This window comes from Trachypithecus francoisi, unplaced genomic scaffold, assembly GCF_009764315.1.
Source record: "Trachypithecus francoisi isolate TF-2019V2 unplaced genomic scaffold, Tfra_2.0 Lachesis_group13, whole genome shotgun sequence".
Taxonomy (NCBI): Eukaryota; Metazoa; Chordata; class Mammalia; order Primates; family Cercopithecidae; genus Trachypithecus; species Trachypithecus francoisi.
The window spans coordinates 39198740-39225601 of NW_022681458.1; the positions used below are offsets into that span (position 1 = coordinate 39198740).

Here is a 26862-nt window from a genome sequence, read left to right on the forward strand (position 1 = left end):
ACAGAGTGAGACTCTGTCTCAAAAAAAAGTGGGGTGGGGTGAGGAAATGGGCCAGAGAAGTTAAAGTACCAGGGCCAGTGTCACAGTGAAGATGAAATAAAGCCAGTTAGTATCAAATTCTCCTGAGTCTTGGTAGAGTGAGGCTCTTCCCCTCATTCCTTTAGTTATTTGGTTCTCTGCTTTCAGCTACTTGGACTAGCCTTATAAATTGCCCCGCTTTCCCTTGGATGACTGTCAGTTTTCTTCCAGTGAAAAGTTGGAACTCCCAATAGTTCGCCTGTGGTCTCAATATTTAGGAATCTAATTCTGCTTCTATGGTACATGGAATACATAATTTTGAAATGGAGTCATGGCTTTCCTAATGATCCATTTTGTAATTCACGTAACAGCTGAGGCAAGTCCAGAGAAGGAAGAACTCAAGGTTAGTAGACAACCTTGAAATTGAGTTGCACTGGCTGCCTTCTCTTTTTGGTCCCCTAAAGAGTATTTATCATCTTAGATTCAGCTTAAGTTGTGGACAAATATCAAGGGGAAAAGTATTTACAGTTAACTTTGGAATCACGGTTTTCTGGGTTGTGCCTCTTTACCCTTCAACTTTGGTGGTTCTAAAGAGGGATGATTATTAGTTGCTTTCACTAAGGAAGGGAAGTTCATGATGTAGCAACTATAGAGGACCTAGCTTTTTGAAGAGTCAATTGAAATACATACCTCAGTTTTTATTATCAGAAAGATGCAATGATAATCACTATTGTAGGAGAATAAAGGGAGAAAATTCCCCTGGCCCCGGATGACTTGGATTCTGTGCTTTTTCTCCTAACAAGGCCCTCATGTTAGATCTGGTCTTGGCCCACATCCCTAACTTCATCTGGAAGTATTCTTTGCCCTTCATCCACTTCATTCCATCCATACTGTCTGTCTTTTATTCTTCCAACATGCCAGTCTCATTTCTTTTTTCAGACCTTTGTATTTACTGTTTACTTGCTGGAATATTTTTCTCCCAGATGTTTAGGTGGCTCTTTGTTATTCAAGTTTCACCATATATGACACCTCTTCTGAGAGGTCTTGCCCTGGCTAACCAATTAAAATAAGCCACTTGCAATCCTATCACATCCTTTTTTTTTTTTTTTTTTTTTGAGACAAAGCCTTGCTCTTGTTGCCCAGGCTGGAGTGCAATGGCACAATCTCGGCTCACTGCAACCTCTACCTCCTAGTTTCAAGCAATTCTCCTGCCTCAGCCTCCCGAGTAGCTGGGATGACAGGCACCCGCCACCACGCCCAGCTACTTTTTGTATTTTTAGTAGAGATGAGGTTTCACCATGTTGACCAGGCTGGTCTCGAACTCCTGACCTCAGGTGATCCACTTGCCTCAGCCTCCCAAAGTGCTAGGATTACAGGCATGAGCCACTGCACCTGGCACCCCCCGCCTTTTTTTTTTTTTTTAAAGAGAGAATCTTGCTGTGTCACCCAGGCTGGAGTGCAGTGACTTGATCTTGGCTCACTGCAGCCTTAACCTCCCAGGCTCAAGCGATCCTCCTGCCTCAGCCTCCCATGTAACTGGGACCACAGGCACTCACCACCACACCCAGCTAATTTTTTGATTTTTTGTAGGGATGGAGGTTTCACTTAGTTGCCTAGGCTAGTCTTGAACTCCTGAGCTCAAGCAATTCTCTCATCTTCGTCTCCCAAAGTGCTGGAATTAACATGTGTGAGCCACTGTGCCCGGCGTCCTGTCACATATTTAAATTTTTTTCTGTATAGCATTTATTGTTGGCTTTAGAAAATATTTGTTTAGAGTCTGTCCCCACTCCCACCCCTAGAATGTAAATGCGATGGGAAGACAGACCTTCTCTGTCTTGCTTACTCCAGAATTCCTAGTGTCTAGGACAGTGTTTGGCACATAACAGGCACTCAGTAGATATCAAGGAAGACAGTGGGTTTGAAATCAGGAGGTCTTAGATCTGGTCCTGGCATTGTCCCTAAGTCACGTTTGTCCGTGATCAAGATCCTTTCCCTCTTTGGGACTTGCTTTTTTCATCTATAGAGGATTGAGGTAGATATCTCTAAACTTCCTTATAGATTCATTACGACTTCTTTAAGCCATGGAGGAATCCTTGACATTTGCAGCAAAAGAATCCCTCTATGCCTTTCAGTCTTCCAAACCATGCTTGGTGTCGGGGGACTTTTCTTGTCTAACGGCATTGCAAGGCTAGCACTAAGCACTGGACAGTGAAGCCCTTGGACCATCCCCTTATGGCAACTGTTGCCCAAATGTCCAGTACCTGGCTTGTTTCTGGGCTTGTTTCGTGGCTTCTTCCAGAGCCAGTCTTGCTGCTTCCTCTTCCTTTTGCCTCCTCTCCTCTGCCTCCAGCTGAGCCTTCTCTTCTACTTCCTGTTTTCGACGCTGGTACTCCAGTCGTTCCTCTTCAGCCATTTCCATCAGGTGTTTTTGTTCTTCTGCTAACTGCATTTCCAATTCCTTTTGCCTTTGCTTCTCTGCCTCTGCAGAATAGAAAAGGGGGTGGGCTCAGCAGGGATCAGTTTTGGGGAAAACAATTTTCTGATCCAATTCTCAAATCTGATTCTGAAGGACTCCCCGTGAGAAATTTTGCAGTTTACCTGCTAGCAGGCTGCCACATCCTCTCTGGTGAGTACCTTAGGCATTAATTTACTAATTTGAGTCCTTTATTAAGCACCTACTACGTGTAGTACACTATGCAGTTAATACAAAGCCTTGGGGAAGAATTTTTCCAGAGCCCGGTGTGTTTATGTGGTGGTATGAAGCTGGGTTAGAGAGGAGTGTCAGATCAGGGTCTAGAGAAACTTGGTGCTTCCTAGAGAAACTTGGTGCTTCCTGGCCGGGCGCAGTGGCTCAAGCCTGTAATCCCAGCACTTTGGGAGGCCGAGGCGGGCAGATCATGAGGTCAGGAATTCGAGACCAGCCTGGCCAACAGAGTGAAACTCCAGCTCTACTAAAAATACAAAAAATTATCCGTTCATGGTGGTGGGTGCCTGTAATCCCAGTTACTCAGGAGGCTGAGGCAGGAGAATTGCTTGAACCCGGGAGGCAGAGGTTGCTGAGATCACGCCATTGCACTCCAGCCCAGGCGACAGTGCTAGGCTCCAACTCAAACAAACAAACAAACAAACAAATGATTTTTAAAAAGAGGCTGGCGAGATTCCACATATCAGCACCTGAAAGTCTGCCCTGAAGCTATCCAGATGTTTGTGGCTGTTTCCATCTGCTCCGGAAGGAAGCAAGGAGTAGGACTGTGCTCCAATTTAGGTAGCTCCTGAGCAATGCCGAAAGGGCAAAGGGAAGGGCAGGATCCCAGTTCAGGAGATTGTTGGATTGAGAGCAGGACTCTGGAGTCATTTCCACAAGCAAGTCATTACTTTCTTATTTAGATCTATATTAACACACTATAGTCATATATAATCACTTTGAAAAAAATAGTTTATATATTATATAAATGAGTGCTTAACACACTAACGCCTAGGATAGGAATAAATGAACACTCACAGTTGGATAAAAATGTTTCTGCCCCAAATAGAAGAGAGAGGCAAAGAGCTCAAGAACCCCCTCACCGGCCCTCTCGGCTTCCTCCTGCTGCTTTTTTCTCTGTAGTTCTCGCAGTTTCCTCCGAAACTCCTCTTGCTGTTGCCGGGCCCTCTCCTGGGCTGCTTTCAACCTGAGTTGCTGCTTTCTCTCCTCCTCCTCCTGCTGCTGCTGTTCTTCTTGGAGTCTCTGTTTCCTCAAGCTGAGAAAACACAAGATGGTCAGGGAAATGGCAGAAAACACTGAGGCATCCTTGTGAGATAAGCCAACAGACAGTGCCCATGGGGGAGACTCTGCAGCCCACACGCCACAGGGAGCACCCTATTTCAGGAGACTCAGTTTTCCAAGGGAGGCCAGGATTGAAGAGCAAAGAGCCCAGTGGGCTTGAAACCGGAAGCCTAGACGTTTCAGTACACAGCTCTATGCTCTGGGGCAGGGGTCTTAAGTTCATTTTTCATGCTTATGATTTTGAAACTCCTGCCTCACAGGGTTGTGAAGATTAAATCGCAGCTGAGGCCTGTGAAAGGGCCTAGCACGTTGCAGACAACAAAGTGCAGGGGCTTGACAAATGTTTGCTGGACTGAATCTCAGAGCCTTCTCAAGAAGATCTCAGGGTCATCAACGTGAGTAACCCTCACATGGGGTTGTAAACTTGAAAGAGAGTGACATTCAGCAGAGTGTATCAATCAGTGCACATGGTTGAGACGCTGCAGCTTATCTCTGGTCAGTGTTGTTCCTAGGAAAACTGAGGATAGAGAAAAATGACATATGCTCTTTTAACTTCAGGGCATGAGTCTCAGAACCAAACATTGCCCCTAGGGGAGGTCAACCACTGCCTTTTTCTCCTGCTTCCTAACATGGCTGTAGTCTCTTTGGCTTGCCCAACCTACCGGATCTCTTCTGCACGTCTCTGCTGCTCCAGCTCCAGCTCCTCCTCCATCTTTTTGGCTCTCTTCAGCTGCTCCTGCTGGAGCTGCCTTTGCTCTTCCTGCTCCCTTCTCTTCTTCTCCACCTCCAGCCGCCTCATCTTGGCTCTTTCTGCTCGAAGCCTGTCCCAGGAAGCCTTCTCCTGCTCCCTCTTAGTGAGGAGGGCCTAAGAAACCAGAGTATTCTCAGTGCAATAAACAGATGGGTCTGTCTCAGCAGTGAGCCCTTCTCCACCCAAGATAGTGTTGTCTCTAATCAAAGATGGAATCACAAAACAGACGCCACACTCTGCCCACAGCTGCATAGACTTAGCCGCCACCAGCTTGGACTTTCGGGTCCGATTGACCTGGATTCAACGCTCCCTCTTAATTGCTTTGGGATTTAGGGATCACAACTTAAACTTCTCAATATTGTCTTCCTCATGGTCTGTTGCCAGGATTAGCTGAAATAATCAAAGTGCCAACATAATGTCCAGTACACGGCAGATTCTAGAGTTCTCATCCCTGGCTGCACTTTAGAATCACCCAAGGAGCTTTCAAAAATTACTTGTGGCTGGGTGCAGTAGTTCACGCCTGTAACCCCCGCATTTCGGGAGGCTGAGGTGGGAGGATTGCTTGGGCCCAGAGGTTCAAGGTAGCAAGTGACCTATGATCATGCCACTGCACTCCTGGGTGGCAAAGCAAGACTCTGTCTCAAAAATATAAAAACAAAAATATAATCCCAACACTTTGGGAGGCCGAGGTGGGTGGATCACCTGGGGTCAGGAGTTCCAGGCCAGCGTGGCCAACAGGTGAAACCCCATCTCTACTAAAACTACAAAAATTAGCCGGGCGTGGTGGCGCAGGCCTGTAATCCCAGCTACTCAGGAGGCTGAAGCAGGAAAATTGCTTGAACCCAGGAGATGGAGGTTGCAGTGAGTTGAGATCTCACCACTGCACTGCAACCTGGGCAACACAGCAAGACTCTGTCAAAAAAAAAATTATATTTATATATATATGAAAACAAAACTACTTGAGGCCAAGACTCTACCCACACCAATGAGAATCTCTAGGTGGAAGGCCTCAGTTGTTAAAAAGTTTCTTGAGTGATTCTAACATGAAGCTAGAGCTAGGAACCACAGGTTCTAGATAGAAGTCATTTTACTGGCCGGTCGCATTGGCTCACACCTGTAATCCCAACACTTTGGGAGGCTGAGGTGGGCAGATCACCTGAGGTAGGGAGTTCGAGACCAGCCTGATCAACATGGAGAAACCCTATCTCTACTAAAAATACAAAATTAGCCAGGTGTGGTGGTGTGTGGCTGTAATGCCAGCTACTCGGGAGGCTGAGGCAGGAACATTGCTTGAACCTGGGAGGTGGAGGTTGCAGTGAGCTGAGATTGCGCCATTGCACTCCAGCCTGGGCAACAAGAGTGAAACTCCCTCTAAAAAAAAAAAAAAAGAAAAAGAAGCTATTTTACCAGGGGGAAATTTTAGGTTTAGATGGGTCAGACTCACATTTAATCCCATAGAAACTCACCTTTCCAATGGAAGGTTGTTCTTTCAGTTTATATGAAGGTTGTCATAGCTTTCTTTTTCTCCCTAGTGCCTCTTCCTCAGAAATATGCCTCTGAAGGGAACCTTGAGAGGCAAGCCTTCCAGGAACTCTGTGTATCCAACTCAGAGAAAAACCTCCTTGCTTTTTAGCCTTTGCAGAGGCAGCATAGTGCTATGGATTGACAATAAATCTAAGAAATGCTGATGATCCCGCAGGTTCAGAAAAGTTTTGCCCATAGGTTAAAATTTTCATCTGTTGTGCAGAGCAGAATTGTGTGATCCAGGCAACTGGGAGGGACTGAGAACTATAAAGGATAATCTTCCTGGAATCCTTTTTGGAAGTCCATGAGCCATAAAATAAGTAAATAGATAATAATTTAAAATGGTGACAAGAGTCCTGAACTTGGAGTCAAAGGACCTAAGCTTAAGTCTTGGCTCTACCACTCAATGGTTGTGCAATTTCTGGCAACCTGCATTTAACTCTTTCCAGTTTCTATTTCTGGATCTGTAAAATGGGGCTAATCATACCTGGCTCACAAGGGTGGTTGTAAAGGTTAATGTAACATGTGTGAGTTTAACTGTAGTGGCTTAGCTGTGTGTGTATTTGTAGTGTTTAAAGCTACTTTAATTTTTTTGTATAAGATGGCAAAATGAAGTTCAGTACCTTAGTCTCAGTGGAAGAAATAGTAATTTATTCCAACAGCAGAGGAAAAATGGGCTGTTTTGGTCTTACTGACAGATGATGTATCTATATGGCATTCTTTTTTAGTTAATTGCAGGGATTTTCTTTTTTCTTTTCTTTTTTTTTTTTTATTAGAGATTGAGTCTTGTTCTGTTGCTCAGGCTGGAGTGTAGTGGAGTGGCATAATCATAGCTCACTGCAGCCTCAAACTCCTGATCGCAAGCAATGTTCCTGCCTTGGCCTCTCAAAGTGCTGGGATTACAGGCATGCGCCACTGCACCTGGCCTAATTGCAGCAATTTTCAAGGGTAATTTTTCCTTACACTCAGTTTTTCTCTTCAGACCTGCACATTAGAATCAAGGACCCTGGAACCAAGTGACTCTTACACTTTGTGTTTTTTTTTGAGACGGAGTCTCTCTCTGTCACCCAGGTTGGAGTGCAATGGAGTGATCTTGGCTCACTGCAACCTCTGCCTCCCGGGTTCAAGTGATTCTCCTGCCTCAGCCTCCTGAGTAGCTGGAATTACAGGTGCTCAACACCAAGCCTGGCTAACTTTTGTATTTTTAGTAGAGATGGGGTTTCACTATGTTGGCCAGGCTGGTCTTGAACTCCTAACCTTGTGATCCACCCTCCTTGGCTTCCCACAGTGCTGGGCTTACAGGTGTGAGCTACCACGCCCGGCCCAAAAGCACCTTGTAAAAGCAGGTGTACAAGCTGTGTACAATAGGTGTACTACACACCTATTGTAAGCTGTGTACAAAGGTATACTATATGTGTACAAGCTGCTTCTCTCTGTTCCAGCTGTATACTGCAGAAACACAGATTAGGAAAGCAGGAATTTCCACAGCCTTTGGGAGGCAAGTAATAGATGAGCCCTAGCCTAAGTCAAGGAAATATGCTCGGCTCTAACAGCCAGTATCCATGTTTCCCTGTAACCATGAGTCCTGTACCTCTCAGAGATGGGTGCTGTGCTCATTTCCTATTCTTTACAGGTGGATACTTGCCCTGGCAATGTGCAGGCCTCACAGAATGCATCATCACCTCAGAGGGGCTTTGCTACCCCTGCATCTTTGATTAGGTCTGGCTTCTTACTGGGGTCAGAAGGTACCCAAGTAGAACAATAAGACCATTAGGTAGTCGAGCTGTTTTAGTAAGCGCAATATAATTAGGGGCAGCTTTTCCCACCTCTGCAGTTGCGCCAAGTGAGAACAGAACTTCCTCTGTCAAGCTGAGGACATCAGACCCTACCTTGGAAGGGTCCTCACAGCTTCTCTCTTCTTTAGATTCCATGTTGCCAGTGACAGTTGCAATCTGGGAGGGTGATGATCTTCCATCTAGAGAAACTTGGCTCTCCTGGGCATCATATTTGGGAGAAAGCCAAGGGTCCTCTACAAAGGAGTCTGAAGCGAAGGAACTTCTATTTGAGGTGTCTTCTGTTTCCTCAGAGTTGACATTAGGCCCACTCAGCTCTGCCACTGTCTCCAGATTTCTTTCCTTCTGTGTCCTTTTCCTTTGGGGTCTTGTTTTTTTTTCTAATTTTTTTTTAGCCTTTGAGTCCTTTGACTTTCCTGGGGGAGAACAATTGGGGATAGAGATATAGCTGAGTTAACTTAATGTGATCACTAGACAACCTTTTTAGTAACTTTTTTTTTTTTTGAGACAGGGTCTTGCTCTGTCGCTCAGGCTGGAGTGCAGTGGCACGATCATGGCTTACTGCAGCCTCGACCACCTGGGCTTGTGATCCTCCCACCTCGGCTTCCTGAGTAGCTGGAACTGCAGACATACCGCCATGTCTGGCTAATTTTTGTATTTTTTGTAGGAACAGGTTTTGCCATGTTGCCCAGGCTACTCTCAAATCCCTGAGCTCAAGCAATCCGCCCACCTCAGCCTCCCAAAGTGATGGGATTACAGGTGTGAGCCACCGTGCCTGGCCCCTTTTTAGTAACTTTTAAAAGTTAGCATGCAATGGATTCACCCGGGGTGCAGATTCCTGGCCCCAGCCCCAGAATCTGGTTCAGTGGGAATCTGTATTGTAACAAACACCGCAAGTGTTTTGGGAAGAGTAGTTCACATACCACCCTTTGAGAAACTACCTTATCCTCTTTGGATCAACTGACATTCAACCGTCTTGCTATGAAATAAGTTCTATTTCAGCTGGCGTGGCTCACACCTGTAATCCTAGGACTTTGGGAGGCTGATGTGGGCAATTAGCGAAGTCAGGAGTTTGAAACCAGTTTGGTCAATATGGTGAAACCCCATCTCTACTAAAAATACAAAAATTAGCTGGGCATGGTGGCAGGCGCCTATAATCCCAGCTACTCGGGAGGCTGAGGCAGAAGAATTGCTTGAACCCGGGAGGTGGAGGTTGCAGTGAGCCGAGTTTGTGCTACTGCACTCCATCCTGGGTGACAGAGTGAGACTCCATCTCAAAAAAAAAAAAAAAAAGTTCTATTTCACTCTGACTTACAGAGGGGGCAGGACCGTCCAGAGGGGAGGCTTGTACACACAGCTGGAAGTCATGCCTTGAGAGTCTGACTTGAGGTTGCAGCTTTGTAACCTGGCAAAGTTCAGCCTTCCGCACTCTAAGGACCCTTCCTTCGCTTCATCTTTGGTGGAGGCACCACAAGTATTTCCTTTTCCTAATTCCGCTAATGCTACCCAAGTCATGGGCTACAAAAATGTAAACTCAGCAAGAGATGAACAAGCAAATCTCAAAAATAGGTTTCGCTCAGGAGCATATCCATTGCTGTCCTTTCTGGCAGCACTGGATTTGTTTGGAAGGTCTTCTGAATCATGTGGGCAGTAAAGGATGGGTGTAAGTTTTAGGCTAAAGAAAGTCTTCAGAAGCAAAGAAATCCAAGTTTCTGGTTAGGTTCAACATAGGGAACCAAGACAGAAACCGTAGCTTGGAAGATCATTCAACACTTGTGGCATCCGTCCCCTTCCCAAATGCTCTCACTACCCAATACTCCGATTATGTGATATAGTTATTATTTTTTGGAGGCAGTGGCAGTAGTCTGTTGGGAGTTACATAGGAAAGGACAAACCCTGGGTCTACCACTTTACTGTCTGATCTGCTTGATATTATGTAAGTCACCCAACCTTGCTCAGCCTCAGTTGCTACATGAATATAATAATAACACTTCCTTCATGGAGATGTTGTGAGGATTTAATGAGATCACATATACAGAGTCCTAATAGAGTAGGTATTCAGTAAATAGGTGCTGTTATTATTATAATTTCCTTTCTTGGTGATCACAGGCCTCTAGGCTCCCCGTTTTCCTGTATCTCTGTCTATTAAGATACTGACATGACGTAAGGCTGCAATACCATCTTAGCTCTAGTAGTCAAGGAGACTCAAAACAGAGAGTTTGTCCGGTAGGATCCATGCTAATTATCCATACTACCTCCCGACCCCTAACAGATGTCTTCTCCAGGCTGTTACTTGCAGGCACACTCTCTTACCAATGGCAGCCTCTGCTTCCCTGTAGACCTTTCCTTCTTTCTCCCTTTTGGGGCCTTTGGTTTTGTCTTTCTTGGGTCTTTTCTTTCTCTTGGACTTGTCAATCAAATCCCTCTCCTAAAGGTGAAAAAATCAAGGAAGGGGACCATGATATGTATAGGAAATGAAAAAAATCCACCAAAGAAGATTATGTTGAACAAGGTGACAGATTGGCTTAGAATGGAATTTGTGTGGGTTCCAGGTGAAGTAGAAAAGTGAATCTTAGAGAATGCAGAGCCGATGGGGAGATTCAAAGGTTCAGCCTTTGATGTAAAACTGCTAGGTATAATTTCATAAGAGGAAAGAGGAAGAAAAAACACTTAGGGCCTGCTTCCTTTCTTAGTTTCTAAATCATGATCTACAGAGCTGGATCAAAGTGAAACAGTTTTCACCTTTGATAGACTGGTGTTGCCATGATTAACGGTTAACTATTCTAAATCAAAGCCAGCTTTATTCACTGCAGAATTATTTGCTAACTTTCAGGAAACCTCAGGCAGATGACCACAACTATGTCAGTCTTCACTTTTCCCCATGGGCTAGAACAACACAGTGGTTCCTCCTAAGAGAGGATGGCAGACCACCCACTCAGTACCTTTGAAGGAATTAGAAATGGGGCCGGGTACAGTGGCTTATGCCTGAAATCCCAGCACTTTGGGAGGCTGAGGCAGGTGGATCACTTGAGGTCAGGAGTTCGAGACTAGCCTGGCCAACATGGCAAAACCCCATCTGTACTGAAAAAATACAAAAATTAGCTGGGAGTGGTGTCACATGCCTGTAATCCCGGTTACTCGGGAGGCTGAGGCAGGAGAATCACTTGGACCTGGGAGGCGGAGGTTGCAGTGAGCCGAGATCGCCCCACTGCACTCCAGCCTGGGCAACATGGTGAGACCGTGTCTTGAAAAAAAAAAAAAAGGACTTAGAAATGATGTTTCATCCTTCAGGAGGATGCAGCCCAGTGTGGCTGTGCAGGGTTTGGTAAGCAGACCACAGGCTGGACCTCAGTGTCTCCCTCATCCCCTTTATCAGGTGCCCTAATATAGTGAGCAATCTATACAACTGTACATGGTATCCTTGATGAGCATCAACTAGGGTTTTCAGACCAAGCTTTTAGGGGTTTACACTCACATGACTGATGCTGGCTGATGTCTCCTGGCCAAATAGTCTTGGTTCAGCCTTCCCTTCTCTTTCTCTTGGAAGAAGAGATGTATACACAGCGCTCAACTTCTTGGGTGACTCAGGCCCGTATCCCAGAAGTCCTTTGTGTAGGTGGTGTATATCATAATCTCTGCCCCTTTGAAAAGAGCAAACCAACAGGACCAAACTAAAGAAAAACTCTGGTGGAAAGAAAGAGGGCAAGTGAACCAACATCGAGCACCTGTTCTCTGCAGGCACTGTGCCTGACATTTGACATACTTAGTCAACTCTTTTTCTTCTGCATATCCCATGGTAAGGAAGATTAGAAAGATTGGTCTTCACTTTTGGGGTTTCCTCAGGATAAATCCTAAAACTTAGACAGTGGGAGAAATAGTTTGCTCTTTGGGGGTGTATATTTATGCTTTTAATTGAATGGCATATAATTATTTAACTGAAATTTCTTCTATCAAAGGATTAGCTGGAAAAAGAAAGTGACCTTTAAGAAAGATTGTGTTAGGAACATATAAATATCCATTCATTCCTTTATGCCCTCTGAATTCGTTTTTTTTTTTTTTTTTTTTGAGACGGAGTCTTGCTCTGTCCCCCAGGCTGGAGTGCAACGGCACAATCTGGGCTCACTGCAACCTCCACCTCCCGGGTTCTAGCGATTCTCCTGCCTCAGCCTCCTGAATAGCTGGGATTACAGGCACCTGCCACCACATCTGGCTAATTTTTGTATTTTTAGTAGAGACAGGGTTTTACCGTGTTGGTCAGGCTGGTCTCAAACTCCTGACCTTAGATGATCCACCAGCCTCAGCCTCCCAAAGTGCTGGGATTACAGGCATGAGCCACCATGCCTGGCTACATGCCCTCTGAATTCTATCCTTGATCAAATTCAGCCACTAAAAGGTCATGTGCTGTGTTGGTTTTATCCATTGTAGAATTGCTGTCACTCACTGTTTGCCCTGATGATAACTGACTTATGCCCTCTGGGTAAAAAGGACACTGAAAAGCAGCCACATGGATTGCAGTGACAGCAGCAATATCAGCTACTGTGTGCCTGCTGTGTGCCAGGCCTGGTTCTGGGCATTTTATTTTATTTTTTTAGCTAAATGAGTATTCTCTTTACTGTGCTCTGCTAGTACAGGGCCTTACTGTAGAAACTTGAGAAATATTTGTTGAATGAGGTGAATGGAATTTCCTGTAAATATATGAGACTTTAAATCATTCAATGTCACTCTATAAAAGCCTATAGGAGAAGTCTCCTTTAGAATTTAGTGCTTGGAAAACCTTTAATTTCCCTGAGGAATAGCTATGCTGCAAATGAGAACCACAAACCTGATCGTTTTGCTCTTTTTTTTTTTTTCAGAAATCTCTATGTCAGGAATCCCTCTGTCAAGCCTTAAATTAAGTCACAAAGGCTATAATGACTTCTGTGAAATGTTTGTGTTTTTTCTTTCTGATTTAAATTTTTTTTGTGTGTTTTTTGGTGAGGGTGGTTGTCATAAGCATTTAAAATACATTGTGAGGAAAGATCAGGTATAAAATTCTAAAAATGGAGTTCCTCTGGTGGCTGTCTTATTCATCCAAGTGCCTTTCCCCCTTTATTCCTGGGGAACACAAAAACTTTTTGACCCAGGAGAGAATCCTTACATTCCTGGGCAGGTGATGGCAGGTTCTCAAGTCATCGAGGTTTTCGGGAGGTCACAATAGGCTGCAGTTCCAGATGGAGGCAGAGAGGCCATACCAGCTGCCACTACCAAAGGTACTTAAGTGAAAATACTATGCCTGACTGGCCAGGCTTACAGTAAGCACATTAGTACAGTACACAGGAAGCACTCAATACAGGCTAGCAATTATTATTAATGCTATTGTTAAGATTATTAGCATTATTTATTTTACTCAGAGCTGATTGAATGCTGAGGGGAGAAACCCAGGTTGAAGTAATAGATTTCAGCTTTCTAGGCGTCTCTGTAGATCTCACATTGGACAAATGGAATAAGAGCTGTTCCCACATGGTTAGAGTTAACTTCACTCTTTACCCAACCAGCCAAATAATAAGATTTAGGTAGGAAACACATCACAATATAATCATCCCCAAGAATCTTTGTTTCTTAGACAACCGTTTAATTTTGGCTGTCGGAGCACACTGTCAGCTGAGAACTCCCATGCCTGTCCGAAAAAAACCCAAACTAAATCAATTAAAAATACAAACAAAACAAAAGCAGAGAAGCCCATGTTATTATAACTTTGAACACTTACACCTTTTGCACAATATCTGCCTCTGGGGTCCGGATGTGCTCAGTTTGAGAAGTCCTGAGAGAGTCAGGGGTCATACTCTTTGGCTCTGAATCTGTGAAAACAGAGTATCAATCAATAAAGGACAACAGGCAGTTATCCTAGGAGGAGATCAGACATGGAAAAACGTCTACCTGGTGAGTAGCCAAAGGCATGTAAATTAGAACAATGACGTATGCTATACCTAGAAAATTAGCAAATACTTCAGAAACCAGGGCTGACACATGGCAAGTAACATTAAAATTAGTATTAAAATATCCTTTGGGAAAGTGATATGACAGTATGTATTGGCAATCAGAAAAATGTTCTAGCCTTTGATCAGGAGTCTCACTCCTGGGTATTTATCATAAGGAAAAATTCAAAAGAAGAAACAAGCTTTTGTATCAACTTACTTCTTATTAAATTACTTTTTTTTTTTTTTTTTGAGATGGAGTCTCGCTCTGTCGCCCAGGCTGGAGTGCAGTGGCTGGATCTCAGCTCACTGCAAGCTCCGCCTCCCGGGTTTACGCCATTCTCCTGCCTCAGCCTCCCGAGTAGCTGGGACTACAGGTGCTTGCCATCTCGCCCGGCTAATTTTTTGTATTTTTTTAATAGAGACGGGGTTTCACCGTGTTAGCCAGGATGGTCTCGATCTCCTGACCTCGTGATCTGCCCATCTCGGCCTCCCAAAGTGCTGGGATTACAGGCTTGAGCCACCGCGCCCGGCCACTTTTTTTTTTTTTGAGATGGAGTCTCGATCTGTCGCCCAGGCTGGAGTGCAGTGGCGTGATGTCGGCTCGCTGCAACCTCTGCCTCCTGGGTTCAAGTGATTCTCCTACCTCAGCCTCCTGAGTAGCTGAACTACAGGTATGTGCCACCACACTCGGCTAATTTTTATATTTTTAGTATAGATAGGGTTTCACCATATTGGCCAGGCTGGTCTTGAACTCCTGACCTCATGATCCACCCACCTTGGCCTCCCAAAGTGCTGGGATTACAGGTGTGAGCCACTGCGCCCGGCCAACGTTACTATTAATAATGAAAAATTAGAAACAGCTCAACAAGGGAGACGGGGGAAGTAATTTATGATACATTAACTTGACATTTAAAATTATGGTTAAAAAGACAAATAAGCAATATGGAAAATATGATATGACAAATAAACTTTTATTATAAGCTACAGAATAGTGTGTTAGAACTCTATAAAATCTGGATGGATATGAACTGGAAAACAGAAAAAGGAAATAATAGATAACATTGGGAAGTTTAGGTGTGTTGGTATATTTTTTCTTAAAGGTTGTAACATTGAAAAGCAAGTTGATTTTAAAAAACAAATGTTAGGCTCACGCCTGTAATCTCAGCACTTTGGGAGGCCAAGGCAGGCAGATCACCTGGGGTCAGGAGTTGGAGACCAGCCTTGTTAACATGGTGCAACCCCATCTCTACTCAAAATACAAAATTATCTGGGTGTGGTGGTACATGCCTATAATCCCTGCTACTTGGGAGGCTGAGGCAGAATAATAGCTTGAACCTGGAAGGTGGAGGTTGTAGTGAGCCCATATAGCACCACTGCACTCCAGCCTGGGTGGCAGTGTGAGACTCTGTCTCAAAAACAAAAACAAAAACATATATATATGTAACTCCAAAAAACAAATGTTAACTTTTTTTTTTTTTTTAACAGAGTATCAATCAATAAAGGACACTTCATCTCAAAAAAAAAAAAAAAAAGAAAAAGAAAAAAGTACATATGGCATGATTCCATTTATATAAAATTCTAGAAAATGCAAACTAATCTATAGTGACAGAAAGCACATCAGTGGTTGTCTGGGGATGAAGGAGGCTGGAATAGGGGAGGTATGAGGAAACTTTTGGGAGTGATGAATATTGTATTTTGGTTGTGGTGATGGTTTAAAGGGAATTGTACAGTTTGAAAAGTTCTAATTTATTGTATGTCAATTATCCCTTGATAAAGCTGCTTTAAAAAAGTAGCAAGAGATATGTTAATACAAGGAAAGTGCCTAAACTAGTGCCAGCACACAGTAAAAACAAACAAGAACAAAAAAAACTCACCATGCTCTCTCACTCTACCCATATACAACTATTGCAAATATTTTGGTGTATTTACTTTCATGTATATATAATGAATATCATATTTCCATATATTTGATTTGTATATATTCAATTTTAATCTACTTTATAATTTTCCCATATAATTATTCTTAAAAATTTTTTGTTTTTATTCTTAGAGACAGGGTCTCGCTCTGTTGCTCAGGGTGGAGTGCAGTAGCATAATCACAGCTCACTGTAACTTTGAACCCTTGGGCTCAAGGGACCTCCAACCTCAGCCTCCTGAATAGCTGAGGCTGCAGGTGTACACCACCACACCCAGCCAATGTTTAAAAATTTTTCTTTTTGTAGAGATAGGGTCTTGTCATGTTGCTCAGGCAGGTCTCAAACTCTTGGCCTCAAGCAATTCTCCTGCCTCAACTTCCCAAAGTGTTGAGATGACAGGCATATGCTGCCACACCTGGCCTAAATGTTCTTAAAAATGATTTTAGGCTAGATGTGGTGGCTTATGTCTATAATCCCAGAACTTTGGGAGGCTGAGGCAGGCAGATCGCTTGAGCACAGGAGTTTGAGACCAGCCTGGGCAACATGGTGAGACCCTGTCTCTACAAAAAATAGAAAAATTAGCTGGGCATGGTGGCATAAGCCTGTCATCCCAGCTACTCAGGAGGCTGAGATAGGAAGATCACTTGAGCTTGGGAGGTCGAAGCTGCTGTGAGCTGTGATGGCACCACTGCACTCCAGCCTCAAAGACAGAGTGGGACCCTGTCTCAGAAATTTTTTTTTTTTTTTTTTTTTGAGACGGGAGTCTAGCTCCGTCGCCCAGGCTGTGGAGCGCAGTGGCCGGATCTCAGCTCACTGCAAACTCCGCCTCCCAGGTTTACGCCATTCTCCTGGCTCAGCCTCCCAAGTAGCTGGGACTACAGGCGCCCGCCATCTCGCCTGGCTAGTTTTTGTATTTTTTAGTAGAGAAGGGGTTTCACCGGGTTAGCCAGGATGGTCTTGATCTCCTGACCTCGTGATCCACCCGTCTCGGCCTCCCAAAGTGCTGGGATTACAGGCTTGAGCCACCGCGCCCGGCCAGAAAAAATTTTTAATAGCAGCACAGTATGTTATCATATGAATGTACCATAAATGACTTAACCAAACATGTAATTTAAAATATTCATATTGCTTCTATTTTTTAAAACCATAAAGAACTTTGCATAGAATATCCTTGAAAGGAATTTTTATTTTATTTTGTTTCTGAGACAGGCTCACTCTGTCGCCCAGGCTGGAGTGCAGGGGTGCGATCTTGGCTCACACCTCCTGGGTTCAAGCAATTCTCATCCCTCAGCCTCCTGAGCAGCTGGGATTACAAGCATGCACCACCATGCCCAGCTAATTTTTTGTAGTTTTAGTAGAGACTGGGTTTTGCTATGTTGGCCAGGCTGGTCTTGAACCCTGGCCTCAAGTGGTCCACCTGCCTTGGCCTCCTAAAGTATTGGGATTACAGGCGTGAGCCACAGCATCTGGCCAGGAATGTTTTGATTATTAAAAAATTTACTCTTTGTTCATATTTCTGATTATTAAAGGATGTACCGTCTTTTTTGTTGGGTTTAGCAGTTTATCAGGATTTATAAGTGTCGTTTTACAAACAGTCGATTTAAACCATGTAGAAATAAATATGCAAAAAAGTCAGCAAAACAAAACATACTTTATTTTTTTATTTTTTATTATTATTTTTTTTTGAGACGGAGTCTTGCTCTGTGGCCCAGGCTGGAGTGCAGTGGCTGGATCTCAGCTCACTGCAAGCTCCGCCTCCCGGGTTCCCGCCATTTTCCTGCCTCAGCCTCCCGAGTAGCTGGAACTACAGGCGCCCGCCACCTCGCCTGGCTAGTTTTCTTTGTATTTTTTAGTAGAGACGGGGTTTCACCGGGTTAGCCAGGATGGTCTCGATCTCCTGACCTCGTGATCCGCCCGTCTCGGCCTCCCAAAGTGCTGGGATTACAGGCTTGAGCCACCGCGCCCGGCCCACAAAACATACTTGAAACATGTTTAAGTAGATAGATTATCTGAAATTCTGGATATTTCAGTCACTTCATTGTTATGCTATAGCAGCCAAGTAATTTTTTTTTTTTTTGAGAAGGAGTTTCACTCTTGTTGCCCAGGCTGGAATGCAATGGCATGATCTCGGCTCACCCCAACCTCCGCCTCCTGGGTTCAAGTGATTCTCCTACCTCAGCCTCCTAAGTGGCTGAGATTGTAGGCACACACGACCATGCCTGGCTAATTTTGTATTTTTAATAGAGACGGGGTTTCTCCATGTTGATCAGGCTGGTCTTGAACTCCCGACCTCAGGTGATCTGCCCACCTCGGCCTCCCAAAGTGCTGGGATTACAGGCATGCGCCACCGCGCCCGGCCGGCAGCCAAGTAATTCTTAACTTCAGTTGGAGTAAGCCCCCTAAATCCAGCTTCGTTGAAGATTCCACCTTCTATGTTATCCTCTGTCATTTGGCCTTCAAAGTTTTCCTTCAGGGTTAAGACGGCTATATGAATGACATCTTCAAGTTCTAGATCTTCATTTTATTTTTTCTCAAGGGAAATTTTCCCATTCACATAGTTCTTTCCCATTGCTGTGGCTTTCCATGCCAAGTAAGCTCCAGATGGATCTGACTGAAATAAATATGGTCGTCCCTCATTCCAACCACAAACAAGTAAAGAAACTCCAAATGAACGGACACCACCTGACTGAGTATATTCTTTTTTTTTTTTTTGAGACGGAGTCTCGCTCTGTCGCCCGGGCTGGAGTGCAGTGGCCGGATTTCAGCACTGCAAGCTCCGCCTCCCGGGTTCCCGCCATTCTCCTGCCTCCGCCTCCCGAGTAGCTGGGACTACAGGCGCCCGCGACCTCGCCCGGCTAGATTTTTGTATTTTTTTAAGTAGAGACGGGGTTTCACCGTGTTAGCCAGGATGGTCTCGATCTCCTGACCTCGTGATCCGCCCGTCTCGGCCTCCCAAAGTGCTGGGATTATAGGCTTGAGCCAACGCGCCCGGCCGAGTATATTCTTACATCACTGAAGCTACTCTCTGTACTAGGTGAGCTGTGGGAATGGGCACTTGGTACACAAGATAGTATTGTTGAGCTAGTTTTGAGCTTTGTGCGCAAGCACTCTGTAATCTCGGGCCACGCCACTGTACACCAAACCTGTATGCTTGATAATTGGTTCCACTTTGTGTACACTTCGCTCATTATACAGAATGAATTTCTGTTTTTTCTCGGTTGCTATTTGCAGCTTTAATTCCCACTGACAGGGCTCTTCCAGGTATAGCAGCCAAAGCGTATTCAATCTAGACAAGTTTACCAGAGCGACTGAACGTAGTCAGCGAAAAGCTGTACCCGCGCTCCGCCATCTTTACCCGAAGAGCCAAAGTACAATGTACAGTTTTTAAGTCACAATGCCTACTGCCAAATTGTTCCCCAGACAATTTGTACCAATTTGAATCAGACAGACATAGATGCTGGTCTAAGGGAGCTTGCATTCCAGTGGGGAAGATGAATATCAAAACCAACCTCAAAACACAAAACTGTTTTTGAAAGGAAAACTCTAATACTCAATTCGTGCCTTTCTCTCTGAGAAGTAGATTCTTGCATGAATTAATTTATTTCTCCTCAGTTTTGTTTATTTGAAGATGTTATGCTTTTAAAGAAAGATTTGAAAAGAAAAAGGTCACCCATTATTCCATTGGCATCATTCCCTTAATACTACAGTTAATCTATTTTTCAGTGTTAGATTGTGGTTTCCCCACCCAAGAGCTTCTTTGCAACTTTGGTTTTCTTCTACTTCTACTCAGGTTCAGGGAGGTGTTCACTGTCTCACAAATCAACCTCCAGACTTTAGAGGGGCACAAGATTATTAACGCACAAAGGTGGTTGAGGAAACTGGAAAGGTTAACTGGAGCTGTACCTTGGAATTTATTTTGTCTTGGATAATATGTAACATTAACAGAGAGCAGAAGCTAATTAAAGTATCTTAGTGTCAAAGAGTAGTTCTGTGAGAGTTTCTTTCCTTAACATGCCTGGCTGTGAAAAAACTCTCACTGAAGACTTTCACTGCTCTTCACAACTATTTTGAACCCTGGGACAGGGCACGATAGAACCAGCAGAGGGCGCATTTGTATTGACCAAAAGCTGAGGTTCTACATTGGTGAAACTTCCATTGTGACTAGAATTGAAACCTTCCCAGTTTTAGGATGTGGGCCATAGAAGGGTGATTTTTTTTCTCTTCGTAAAATAACCTGATATTTAGGAAGTATTGGAACAAACGAAGTCAGTGCTTTGAATAATAACTTACAACTTTTAACTACTTTTTAAAAGTCTATAAAATCTCTTAAGCATTCACAGTATAGGAAAAATATTGTGTACTCATCGCCTATGGATTTACCTCTTAGTTTTGTAAAATTTTAACATTTTGCCATATTTGAGTCATGCATTTTTTTCCTTCCTTCCTTCCTTCCTTCCTTCCTTCCTTCCTTCCTTCTTTTCTTTCTTCTTTCTTTTCTTTTCTTTCTTCTTTCTTTTCTTTTCTTTCCTTTTCTTTTCTTTTCTTTTTCTGAGACAGAGTCTCACTCTGTTGCTCAGGATGGAGTGCAGTGGCACCATCTCGGCTCACTGCGACCTCTGCCTCCTGGGTTCAAGCAATTCTCCTGCCTCAGCCTCCCAAAGAGCTGAGATTACAGGCGTGTGCCACCATATTCAGCTAATTTTTGTATTTTTAGTAGAGATAGGGTTTCACCATGTTGCCCAGGCTGGTCTTGAACTCCTGACCTTGTGATCTGCCTGCCTTGGCCTCCCAAAGTGCTGGGATTACAGGCATGAGCCACTATGCCCAGCCTGAGTCATGCATTTTCTAAAGAAATAAAACATTTAAGACACAGTCCAAGACTTCATTTATCACATGCTACTATGGTTTGAATAGAATTGTCTCCTTCAAAATTCATGTGTTGGAAACTCAATATTCAATGCAGCAGTGTTGGGAGGTGGGGCTTAATAAAAAGTGTTTAGGTCATGGAGGGCTCCATCCTTATGAATGGATTAATGCTGCTATAAAAAGGGTTTGTGGGCTGGGCACAGCGATTCACACGTGTAGTCCCAGCTACTTGTGAGGCTGAGACCATGGATAGTGTGAGCCCAAGAATTCAGGTTGAGCCTGGGCAACGTAGAGAGACCCCATCTCTTAAAAAAAAAAAAGGGCTTGTGGGAATGGGTTCCCTTTCTCTTGCCTTTTTGCCTCCCACCATGTGAGGACATAGTAAGAAACCTGCATCTTGATCTTGGGCTTCTCAGCCTCCAGAACTGTGGGAGACTATTCTGTTCTTCATAAAGTACCCAATCTCAAGCATTCTGTTATAGCGACACAAAATGGATTAAGGCACATATAATCCCATTTCCCTCTCTCTCCCAGAGGTAATCAGTCTCTTCAATTTGATATTTATCAGTCCTCATATATATTTTTATATCTGTATTACATATAAATGCACATGTAAACAATATATAGTATTATTTTCCATATTAAAACTTTACATAAATGATATTATTTATATAACTTTTTCAACTTGCCTTATTTTGCTTAATAAGGCAAAAAACCATTAATAAGGTTTTTGGGATTAACCCATGTTAATACATGTAATTTTATTTTCAGCTATCATACAGTATTCCATTGTATGAATATATGAACATTTTAAAATCCATTTTACTGTTGATGGCCATTTTGATTATTTCCAATTGTTTGTGATTATAAAGAATGTTTCAATGAACCTTTTTAGGTGAGTCACTGTTCATACATACTTTCTCTAAAGGATACCTGGGAATGAACTTTTTGGGTTGCAGGATATATACATCTTCAATTTATTGAATATTTCCAAATTGCTCTCAATTACTAAAACTTTATATCCTCATTAATAATGTTTATAGACTTTTAAACTTTTGCTGGTCTGATATATATGAAACGATATCTTTTTATTTTAATTTGGATTGTCCTGATTAGTAGGAAGGGAGAACTTTTTTTTTCTGTATGGCCATTTATTTGGGTTTCTTCTTCTGTTAGTTGCCTGTTCATATCATTTGCTCATTTTTCCTTTGGGTTGACTGTCTTTTTCTTTCCCTATTTGTAGAGGGAAGAAATGCTGCTGCATTTTGGTTACTAATCCTTTGTTGGCTATATGCATTGCAGGTATCTCCTTCTAATCTGTAATTTGACTTTTAACTTTATACTGTCTTGTTGAAAACTTTAAACTTTAATATAGTCAGATTCATTGGCCGGGCATAGTGGCTCACACCTGTAATCCCAGCACTTTGGGAGGCCAAGGCAGGCTGATCACTTGAGTTCAGGAATTTGAGACCAGCCTGGCCAACATAGTGAAACCCTGTCTCTACTAAAAATACAAAAATTAGCCGGGACTGGTGGCGCACACCTGTAATTCCAGCTACTTGAAAGGCTGAGGCAGGAGAATCACTTGAACCCAGGAGACAGAGGTTGCAGTGAGCCAAGATCATGCCATTGCACTCTCTGGGCAAGAAAGTGAGACTCTGTCTCAAAAAAAAAAAAAAAAAAAAGAGATTTATCAATAATTTTCTTTATGGTTTGTGTTATGAATAATAGGTAAAAAGTTTTTTCCTTTCCCAAATTCATAAAGCTATTCTGCTATATTTTCTTCTAAAAGTTAAATTTTGCTTTTTGACATTAAGCCCCTGAATACACTTGATATTTTGTGAGGTGAGAATTTTAAAATTGCATAACCAGTTGTCTCAAAATTATATAGTGAATAATAGATCATCCTTTCTCCACTATTTCCCTTTATAATGCCATTTTTGCCATATATCAAGTTTCCATACATGGTCACATTTATTTCTGTATTCTCTATTCTCTTCTGTCTGTCTCTAAGCCAATAGCACAGTTTTATTTTTCACAGCTTTAAAATAAGTTTTTATATTTGTCAGGGCAAACTTCCACTTTGTTTTTCTTCAAAATTATACTGGCTAGTGTCTCAGTCTGTTTCAGGCTGCTATAACAAAATACCATAAACTGGGTAGCTTAGAAACAACAGAAATTTATTTCTTATGGGTCTAGAGGCTGGAAAGTTTAAGATCAAGGTGCTGGAACATTCAGTGTCTGGGGAAGTCTCACTTTCTGGTTCATGGAGGGCACCTTCTTTTGTGTCCTCACATGATAAAAGGGGCAAGACGGCTCTCTGGGGCCTCTTTTGTAAAGGCACTAATCCCATTTATGAGGGCTCTGCCCTCATGACTTAATCACCTCCCAGAGGCCCGACCTGTAAATACCTTTACATTGGTGATTAGGTTTCAGCATGTGAATTTTGGGGGGACACAAACATTCAGACCATGACAGCTATTTCTGGCTTTTCTATATGAATTTTAATGCCAGCTAATCATGTTCTGCCAAAAACCCTGTTGGGGATTTTTAAAACGGAAATTGCACTGAATTTATAGACTGCCAAAAGGAAAAACCAAACCAAACCGGAATCTGATCAAGTCTCTAGATCCAAGTGTTAACTTACAGGATGTGTGGAAGACAGAGAAACATGTTAAACCACACCATGAGGATGCATCCATGAAGTCTAGATTGAAACTCAACAAGACAAGTGACCCAATTTCCTACAAATACACTAAAAGGGGAAAAAAAAAAGAAATGGAAGGGAACTTATAAATTCAATGAGATTTAAAGGCTATATCAACCAATTGCAAACAGTTGGTTTGCAAATTCCAAAACAATTATAATAATTATGGACAATTTGAACTTTGAAAACTGATTGAATATTCAATTATATTAAATAATTACTTAAATTTTAGGTGTAATAATGGTATCATGATTATGTTAAAAGCCATTTCTCATCTTTGGGAGATATGTTCTCAAGTATCCATGAGTAAAATGATGTGAACCTAAAATTTGTTTCAAAATAACATGGGAGAAAGGAGTTGGAGATATAGGTGAACAATATTGGCCAAGAGATGGGTATATGGGGTTCATTGTGCTGCTCTCTTCACCTCTGTGTATGCTTGTAGTTTTCCATAATAACAATTACTTTTAAATTCTATTTTTAAATTGTGCTTTATGTTTCCAAACACTGCTTTTTACACAACTGATTTCTGTTTATTGATCTGTATTTAGTAATCTTGCTGAATTCTTCTGTTTGTCTTTTAATGTCTTGTCTGTACAGTTCCTTGAATTTTCCATATAAGTAATAATATAGTCTAGAAATAATACCAGTGTCATTTTCCTCCTTCCTATCCCTTCATCTTTCCTTTCTTTGGTTTCTTTACCATTCTGGCTAGCATTGCTAGTACAATGTTGAATAGAATCAATGATAGAGGACATCCTTCTCCTAGTCCTGTCTCTAAAGAGAATGCTTCTTGGCCAGGCGTGGTGCCGCATGCCTGTAATCGCAGCACTTTGGGACGCCAAGGAGGGTGGATCACCTGGGGTCAGGAGTTCGAGACCAGCCTGACTAACATGGTGAAACTCCATCTCTACTAAATACAAAAAATTAGCCAGGTGTGGTGGTAAGCAACTATAATCCCAGCTACTTGGGAAGCTGAGGCAGGAGAATCACTTAAACCTGGGAGGTGGAGGTTGCAGTGAGCTGAGATTGTGCCATTGCACTATAGCCCTGGGCAACAAGAGCAAAACTGCGTCTCAAAAAAAAAAAAAAAAAAATCAATCAATAAATAATAATAAATAAAATAAAAATAAAATAAAATAAAGAATGCTTCTCAAGTTCTACCATTCAAGTGTGATGTTTACTATAGGTTTTTCATGGATACTCTGTCAAAATCAAGAAGGCTTCTTCTATTCTTAGTCTGATCAGTTTTAATTGGGAATGGGTGAATTTTACTTTTTTCCTTTTGCATCTATTGAGATGACCCTAAGGCTTTTCCCCACTAACCTGTTGGTGTGGATTATAAACATATTTTCATATGTTAGACCCTCCTTGAATTCTTGTGATAAACCAAATTCAGTTGTGTATATTAATACTTTTAAAAATATAAGCTTAAGAATTTGATTGGTTAATAGTTTATTTAGGAGTTTTGTATGTTTGATCATAAGTGAGATTAGTCTATAATTTTCCTTTTTTTATTTTTATTTTTTGAGATGGAGTTTCGTTCTTGTTGCCCAGGCTGGAGTGCAATGGCGCTATCTTGGCTCACCACAACCTCTGCTCCTGGGTTCAAGTGATTCTCCTGCCTCAGCCTCCTGAGTAGCTGGGATTACAGGCATGCGCCACCACACTCGGCTAATTTTGTATTTTTAGTAGAGATGGGGTTTCTCCATGTTGGTCAGGCTGGTCTTGAACTCCCAACCTCATGTGATCTGCCCGCCACGGCCTCCCAAAGTGCTGGGATTACAGGTGTGAGCCACCGCACCTGGCCTATAATTTTCCTTTCTTATGTTGTCCTTATCTCTAGTTTTAGCTGCTTTTGGGTTTTGACAAATTTAGGTCTCTTGTTAGAAATGAGCTTTTCTCCCTGGAAAGTGAGGAGAATTTTCAGAATCAAGGGATGACTGTTGCTCTCTGGGACTCTGGGGGACTTCCTTGTGGGGGGACTTCCTCAGTCTGGGCTGAGTAGGAGTAAGCCAGAAACATTCTTTTTTTTTTTTTTTTTTTTTTTTTTTGAGACGGAGTCTTGCTCTGTCCCCCAGGCTGGAGTGCAGTGGCCGGATCTCAGCTCACTGCAAGCTCCGCCTCCTGGGTTTACGCCATTCTGCCTCAGCCTCCCGAGTAGCTGGGACTACAGGCACCCACCACCTCGATCGGCTAGTTTTTTCTATTTTTTTTTAGTAGAGACGGGGTTTCTCCTGCCTCAGCCTCCTGAGTAGCTGGGATTACAGGCATGTGCCGCCACACTCGGCTATTTTTGTATTTTTAGTAGAGATGGGGTTTCTCCATGTTGGTCAGGATGGTCTCGATCTCCTGACCTCATGATCCGCCCGTCTCGGCCTCCCAAAGTGCTGGGATTACAGGCTTGAGCCATGGCGCCCAGCCGCCAGAAACATTCTTAAGGGTGCACCACTTCCCACTTCCTCCTCCTCCAATATGAAGGAGAACTTTGAAATACTTCCCAGAGGAAAGATAGAGCAGTACCAGAGTTAGGTCATCTAGGTGCTAAGGACTAGCAGAATATTTTGCACCTAGTACTGTGGTCTGCAGATAGCAGGGTCTGGCAGTGTGCTGTGCCATGACTGTGCAGGCATCATACTGGGCAATGTGGGGAGCAAGGAGTCCCAGACCTTTGCATGGTGCCATCTTCCAGGCTGTAGATTCTGGTGAGTGGCACCACCAGGACTCCTGGGCACACACGTCTGGTCTCCCTGTTTTCTCCACAGTGTTAGGAGGAACTTTTCCAACACTGGCTACTCCTCACTTCTTTGCACAGGTCAGGCAATCATTACACTTGCTCCTTCTGGAGCTGTTTATTCCTGAAGCCAGAAACTGCCCAAGGAAAAGCCTTCAAAATGAAACTGACCTGAAGGGAACTGAACTGAACTAGATAACCACAAACACTGGGCAGAGACTCCAGTTACCCTGGTTTTAATAATTAGTTGTCATGCACAATTCTCTTGACTTGTAGACCTCAGGTTTCTTCATCCATAATATAAAAGAACTTCTAGATCACCTGCAAGATTGATGCTGGCTTAAAAAATATACTGCCATAATTTCGTGATGTCTCCCTGACTTTTCACTATTTCCTCTCAGAAACACATGGATGGCATCACAAGTCAAAGATTCAAGGACTGTGGAGTCATAGAAACCTGGGTTCATCTCTCAGCTTCTCCACTTATTGGCTGTGTGCCCTTGGGCAAGTTACCTAACCTCTTTGAGCCTCATTCTCCTCATTTGTGGAATAGGGATAATGCACTTTACCTCATAAGGTTATAGTGAGGATAAAATAAATTCAATAAAGCACCTAGCATTATGTCTTGCTTCATAGTCCAAAAATGGCTAAGCACGGTGGCTCACGCCTGTAATCCCAATAGTTTGGGAGGCCGAGACGGGAGGATCACCTGAGGTCAGGAGTTCGAGACCAGCCTGGCAAACATGGCAAAAACCCATCTCTAATAAAAATACAAAAATTAGCAGGGCATGGTGGTAGGTGCCTGTAATCCCAGATACTCAGGAGGTTGA

The 26862-nt window shown here is 43.1% G+C and overlaps 1 protein-coding gene and 1 pseudogene across 2 annotated transcripts in view; both read right to left on the reverse strand.

Annotated features, from left to right (window-relative positions):
• The window catches only part of KIAA2012 (KIAA2012 ortholog), a 139262-nt gene that overhangs the window by 5549 nt on the left and 106851 nt on the right, over positions 1 to 26862 (reverse strand). For both annotated transcript variants that reach the window (XM_033230683.1, XM_033230682.1), the window contains exons 16-22: positions 13599 to 13689; positions 11328 to 11493; positions 10166 to 10280; positions 7949 to 8268; positions 4447 to 4649; positions 3586 to 3758; positions 2280 to 2499 (exon numbers count right to left, since the gene is read on the reverse strand). In XM_033230683.1, coding sequence (XP_033086574.1) covers positions 2280 to 2499; positions 3586 to 3758; positions 4447 to 4649; positions 7949 to 8268; positions 10166 to 10280; positions 11328 to 11493; positions 13599 to 13689 — 1288 coding nt within the window. The remainder of the gene's footprint in view (positions 1 to 2279; positions 2500 to 3585; positions 3759 to 4446; positions 4650 to 7948; positions 8269 to 10165; positions 10281 to 11327; positions 11494 to 13598; positions 13690 to 26862) is intronic.
• Positions 13706 to 19074, reverse strand: LOC117095205 (annotated as a pseudogene).